At 32.1% G+C, this 6,605-nt stretch overlaps 1 protein-coding gene across 1 annotated transcript; it reads left to right on the forward strand.

Moving 5' to 3' along the window:
- The first annotated feature begins 412 nt into the window (after positions 1 to 412).
- Positions 413 to 6,380, forward strand: LOC108751813. The gene is made up of 7 exons (XM_018492229.1): positions 413 to 538; positions 2,905 to 3,088; positions 3,290 to 3,651; positions 3,963 to 4,037; positions 5,393 to 5,564; positions 5,635 to 5,867; positions 5,959 to 6,380. The coding sequence occupies exons 1-7, from the start codon at positions 437 to 439 to the stop codon at positions 6,052 to 6,054; spliced, it is 1,224 nt and encodes a 407-aa protein (XP_018347731.1). The 5' UTR covers positions 413 to 436; the 3' UTR covers positions 6,055 to 6,380.
- The last annotated feature ends 225 nt before the right edge of the window (positions 6,381 to 6,605 follow it).

Below are 6,605 nucleotides of genomic sequence, written 5' to 3' on the forward strand. Positions count from 1 at the left end.
TTTTTATAAATTGTATTCTAAATATATGGAATATTCTTGAATATAAATAATAATGAATAAAGGTTTAAAACAAAATGAAAAAAAATATTCTAAAATAAAATTACTTTTAAAATAAAATCTTTTAATCTAGATGTTTTTGTTTAAACAAGTTTTTCTTTTAAATTTGCATTTATTTTTACAAAAAAAAACTCATTAAATTATTCATCTTAAACATACGCATTGAATTAATCATCTTAAATGTTTACGGAATAAATTATCTGAACTATGTACCATTTTTATATTATACTGCATGTAAATTTGCAGTTCACCGAACGAATACGGATCTCATCGAGCTTATCCCTTCCAGTGGCAAGTGACTAAGAAATATCTACCGGTGAGTCTGAGAAATCACTGTCTACCTGCGTACAGTCTCAGTCCTCCGACAGTAAACTCGAAGATGTCGTTTAGTGTGGTAGCTAACTGCCTACTTATTATTTCTATAGCTCTAGTTAACGGAATGCCACAGAAAGATGATACAGAACAAGACAAGTCTGAATCAGTGAGTAGAACATTTTTGCTTTGTTACACTTTTGTTGTTATCTTTCTCCTAATGAGAAATGACTTTGTCCTAATTTTCTTTGATACATGGGAGTTAAATCTTTCTTTGATACATGCGAGTTCTCATCTATTAAAAGAAATAATTTGTAACATATATCATTTAAAATAATAAATAACAATGAGATTAAGGCTAATGATAGTCAGCGCGGAAATAGGTGCGCATAAGTATTAATTTATATTAAAAATACTTCAAAATAATAGATAATGCGCAGCTTTATTATACAATCTTGAACGTTTCCGTTCTCTTTGGAGTTATTCTCAGCAAGTTATACATATTCAACGATCAATGTTGTCGATCTGTCCATGATGAGTCACTATCAGGTTCCCAAAACTGTAGAGAAATCTCAAGCAGACATCAACCATGTCATGAAACTTTGGCAAATATAAATTCTCTAACTAATAAATTAATCATGCTACGAGCATCCAGTTAATTAACAGTTGACAATTGAGAGTCTCAAATGGTTCTCAATATATTATTTATATAATAATATTGTCAGTACAAATATTACTATTTATTAGGATAGAGCGTATTACTCATCTTAACATAGATTAAAATAGAAAATTCTAAATTAAGTTTATATCTTATACTAAAGTATAAAGTAAAATCAACTTTGTAAAAATAAAGTATTAGTATAAGGAGATCAAGATGAGATGGTCTGGTGCTCATAATTGATTATGATATACGAAAAATTGTATTTCGAAAATGTTAGAGCTTAGAGAATGGAATGAGAAAGGTATTATTACGCCGCTTCTAGCTACAGATGATGAAATGAGAAATTGAATGTAAGCATGTATTCCTTACATCCCAGCTAGTCAATTACGTAAAATATACATGCGTTACTACAAGATGAAATACTACATTGAAAAAACGACAAATAATGAAGTCAATCACAAGTCAATCTTTCATTAATATACGTGTTTTTATGTATTTAGTGCAGAATAATGGCGAGTTTGTAAAATTATATGAGAAATTTCTAGACATAACGCATATCAGTATTATATATCTTGATTCAGCAGATTTATTTAATTAGAAGCCTATAATTACGAACACGATCTCGAGTCTGCATACTCATAGTCTTAGACGTCACACGGATAATTATTAGACTTACGAAGAAACGCATTGATGCCTTACTTCTGAAGAACTGATTCCATGTAGTCGATTGCTTCGAGAGGAAAAGTTGACCTTAAGTTGGTTAGATAATCAGACTCTCTTGTAGAGAGAAAGGTTTGCGGGAGGTTGCGATAGAAGGTTGCATAAAACTTAATTGTTATGTTATTTAATTAGTCTATTATAAATAAAAATATTGTTTCAGGAAGCTATAAATTAATAACAATTATTTATTAAATCGAAAAGAATACGTCAATTAAAACTGAAAAAAATAAGTCGATTAAAACTAATAAGAAGCCACAGAATATAAGCAACAAAATTACGTTCTTTATTCATAAAACTGAAAGGAAAAAACCAAGCGAACAGGTTTAAGTTCACATAGCTAACAAACGTAGCAATACAAATAAAGGAAGTACAGAGTTCAAATATAATTATAGTGCTTATTATAAATCTTTAGCATGCAAGAGAAGTAAATCTTTTTCTGATAATATCACCACAGTCATTAAAATTTTTCCATGCTATCTGGAAGTAGTGTGATATCCACTTATTATTATCGTATTCATTGCATATTTTAATATAGCTTGCTTACCTTGGAATAATCTTTAAAATACCATAAGCGAACGGTAAATTCGGTTAATGCACGCTACACGAATCTCAGTGTTAACGCAAAAAATTTTGTACTTAATCTGGAATTTGCATACAATTTTTTTGTCTATGTAGGTATTCAACGCGAAAAAAAAATAATTGAGGGAAATTGTTGTATCGCGCAACGGTCACGGTCACTAGTCTCGAAATTATCCGGAACGTCTGCAATTGATGAAACTCCCATGCACACTCTTGGAAAGATCCGGCTTTTATATCTTACAGTGAAGAAGAGATAGGATTGTAATTGCAATTGCATTATCACCTACAATCTAGATATAGAATAGAGAAAACAATAAAAAAAAATTTATATAAATTAATAAAAAGTTTCTATCTACATAACGTCATGTTTCTTATTAATGCCAAAGCGTTTTTAGTTTAATAAGCAAATATAATTTTCTATAAATAGTTGTTAATAAATATATTATTATAATAAAAATTACGCAAAGATTTACTAGCGTCGGTTCTCAGCTTTTTGTTTTGCAATAATTTTTAAATTTAACAAGTCTTAAAGCTTAGTATTGTTTTAATAATTTTCCATATTTGCTTGATATTAGCCTCCATTTATTCAATTTACTGACGGAGGAATCCGAGTGAACTTTGGAGGGTATCATGCTGAAGCTGGACTTGGTGGTCTTTTACGAGGTACGGGTGGTGGACTTTTTGCGAGTGCGGGAACACCATGGGGTGCACATGCTGGCGCGGGATTAGGCGGTAAATTAGATGCAGACGGCAAGCTTGGTTAGTATTCAACAAAAATAAAAACGATACATACACTATATATTAATGTCAAATAAAAATATCGCAAACTTAAAGAAAAGTCTAGTAAAAAAATTGCATTCTGCATCAATTCAGTAAGATCTCAGTATTTTCATTAAAAATAGAAATATATTAAACAAACATTAAGTGAGGCTACACAAACGCGAGCAAAAATTACTTCAGGCGGTGGTCTTTATGCTCGAGCTGGAGCCAGCCGTGGAGGACCAGAAGCGGCTGCTGGCCTCGGTGGGAAACTGGATGGCAGTAGACGGTCGGCGAACCCGATTGCGGGTGGCTTGTACGCAGGGGCAACACCAGGCGGCGGTCCAGGTCCGGGCGTGTTTCTCGGCGGTGGTTTTGATCAACCTGGATTTGATGGAATTATAAGTGGCAGCGCAAATAACGAAGCTAATTTGAATCCACCTGAGGCCGCTGTGGGAACATCTAATATCCCAGCAAGTGCGGATACAACTGCAAGTGGCAAGAAACCGAAAGGTCGCACGAGTATACAAATCATACCTTCGAAGGCGCGCAAAGAGAAAGAGGTTTCAATCGCAATTTCTTAACTTATTTTTTTACTCTGTAAATAATATGGAATACATCATTCTGATTTTCTAGGTCTCAAATACAATACATAAACGACAAGTTGAGACACGCGTGGAAGAAAATTGACAGTCTTCTAACGCATCTTCCGTAGAATAGTCGTAGTTTAGTACCTAATCCTAATAAGTCGAATAAGCAGTTTTAAGTTCATATTGGATTCTTGGGATACACACATATTTTAATCCGTCGATCATCTTTGCATAAATATATTCATGATGGAATATCGTCTTTAAACTAAATCTATCGAATGCAGAAGGTGTTACAAGCTGACGCGATGCTACGAGCTGATGCACCTGAAGATGAGAAAGTCGAGTCGCACAATAAGGAGGTAAGAAGCAGATTGCATATCAACTAAACATTGTTGAATATTTGAAAAAGGAAAGAACAATTTTTCTGAAATATTTAAAAGAAGTTGAGGCATTTTAGACGATTTGGGGAGCATGCAGGAATCATGTTCACATTTTTTTTTATTCAATTTTATTAGCTGAATTCGAAAATCGTAGTTAAAATTTCTTGATATCTGGAAAATTTTTTTTCTACATTTCGAACAGAAGAAAATAATGATTAAATTTATTACTTTCTTGAACCATGTCTACGAATTTTTCTTTGGTTTTATAAAAATCAATTATTAATTATTAAAGTCGTTTACTTTACTTGCACTACAGAATTTAACTTTTACTATAGAAGTTAACTTTTACTTGTACATTACAGAATAAATAAGATTTTGTAGTAAAGACTTATTATAGAGCGTTTGTGAAGCGGAATATATTATATATTAACAGGACTTAAAAATAAATTCCTTTATATTCTTTTATTTACATTTGTACATTTATTTACATATTTACATTTTACATATATATTTCGCGCATGTGTATAAATTGTACAAAATGTACATTTGTGAGAGAAGCGCTTCTATTTAATAAAAAAATAAGTCAAAAACAAAGAGAAATTCGTAGATAATTCAAGAAAGTGATAAAATTAACCATTGCTTTCTTCTATTTAAAATAAGACAAAAAAATTTCCCGGACAATCAGGACAATTTTCGAGTTCAATAAGTAAAATTAGGTAAAAAAAACAATGAACACAACAATTCCTGCATATTCTCCAAATCCTAAAATGCATCAACTCCTTTAGCTAGATACAGATAAAAAAATAATTTTGTTGGATTATCAGTATAAATATATTATAGGAAACTCAAGCATACATAGCAAAAACGGTTATGGTTGCCACGATCAAAAGTCACTCATCAATACATTTTTTATAAGAATTATGTAGTATGATTATGATAACAGTAAGATTGATATCTTAACGGTTATGGTTGTAAAAATATATATCCATTTTACGGTTATTATAATCAAATGTATTGATAGGCAAAAATTATCATTATTTCCGATTGTGACAATTGTAATATTTTTTCTGTGTAGAAAACTCAGGCATAATAAGCTACAAAAAAATTTGAATATTCTAGCAACCAACTTGAGCGTCCTATAATTACCTTGATAATTTATCAAAATTATTTTTAAATCTGTATCTAAAATTTCGGATATTTCAGCAAAATCGTTCTTTCAATAGATTTAAAAGTAATTTTGAAAATCAAAATAATTATGTAGAACACACACACACTCAAGGTGATTGTTAGAATATTAAAATTTTATAATTAGAGAAATCTTTTTTGCGAAACAGACACGACGTGCAGTGCCAGTCGTGGCACCCGCGGCAGAAGTGGACCTTCTCAAATCGGTTTATGTTGGAGCAGCGCCAGCCGTGAAAACCGTCGTTCTAGCACCTGCAGCTGCTGCACCCACACAAGGCGCAGGCCAAGCTACTGCCGCCGTCGATACAGTTACAACAGTCGGTGAGTAATTATTTCAATGCTTCTCTGCACTGTTCGAATGTTAATCAATGAGAAATTCTTTTTCTTTCAGCCAATCCGAATGTAGTGGTTGCAAAGCCCGTGTATCCACGCTGGTACCTTAGAAAAAGATTCTGGACCCGCCCTAGGAAAATAGTTTATGTTGCTCCAACAGCAACGGTTGATACTCAAAGTTCTCCTTCGGATATAGTCGGCGGACTTTTTGTCAACGCAGTAGGAGACGGCGGCGTGGTTGCTGCAGGCAAAACTTATGCCAGCGAATCTTTCATTGATAGTATTTTTAATGTAAGTCGTTTCTTTTACATTTATGTCTTACGAGCATCACGATCTGTATAAAAAATTACATAGCTTTTAATGAATCAAATCTTACTTTCAGATTCCGATTTCTACATTGTCTGCTGTTAACAACGCTGTTAATCAACTACTGGGAAATAACGTCGTTAAGACCGTTGCTGTGGCTAAGACTTATTAGAACACATTAAGCTAACAAAGTCTACAATCTTGCTTTAAGAGGCGTAAGTAACGATACATCATCCACAGAACTTATGCTTTTAGGTCATAAGAATTGGGTTTTGCTTAAGGACGTTCTCCGGAAAACCCATTTTCTTTAGATTTTTCTAAGACTTACTTTTAGAAAAAACTTATTTTAGTGTCCTGAATATGTGCTTTAAAACTCAATACCCGGAGCGGGATTAAAAATCGAGAAACTCCACTTTAAAGTTGAAACGTTTAACATAGGATCTAAAGCTTATTCGAAAGTGATCTTTTTATTCACTGTAAAAAAGTTTTTCTTAACAATTTTTTAAAACAATAAGACATAAAACTTGATATAATATGAAATTTGTTTGAATATGGCTTCCGGTATTCGTTTTTAAGAAATTATTGAGCAAAGTAAGTAGCTCCGCTATTGGTAATTTGAAATAAAAAAGAATTTTATTTCATATGATTTGTATTTATTAGAACACTATATTGTATATGATATATATGTATAAAAAAACTTGTATAAAAACATTAACACTCATG

This window comes from Trachymyrmex septentrionalis, unplaced genomic scaffold, assembly GCF_001594115.1.
Source record: "Trachymyrmex septentrionalis isolate Tsep2-gDNA-1 unplaced genomic scaffold, Tsep1.0 scaffold52, whole genome shotgun sequence".
NCBI lineage: Eukaryota > Metazoa > Arthropoda > Insecta > Hymenoptera > Formicidae > Trachymyrmex > Trachymyrmex septentrionalis.

Coding starts and splice junctions, on each gene's coding strand:
- LOC108751813 (XM_018492229.1), top strand. CDS start 437: ATGTCGTTTAGTGTGGTAGCTAACTGCCTACTTATTATTTCTATAGCT. Junction 539..2,904: donor AACAAGACAAGTCTGAATCA/GTGAGTAGAACA, acceptor GCTTGATATTAG/CCTCCATTTATTCAATTTAC. Junction 5,565..5,634: donor CGATACAGTTACAACAGTCG/GTGAGTAATTAT, acceptor TTTTTCTTTCAG/CCAATCCGAATGTAGTGGTT.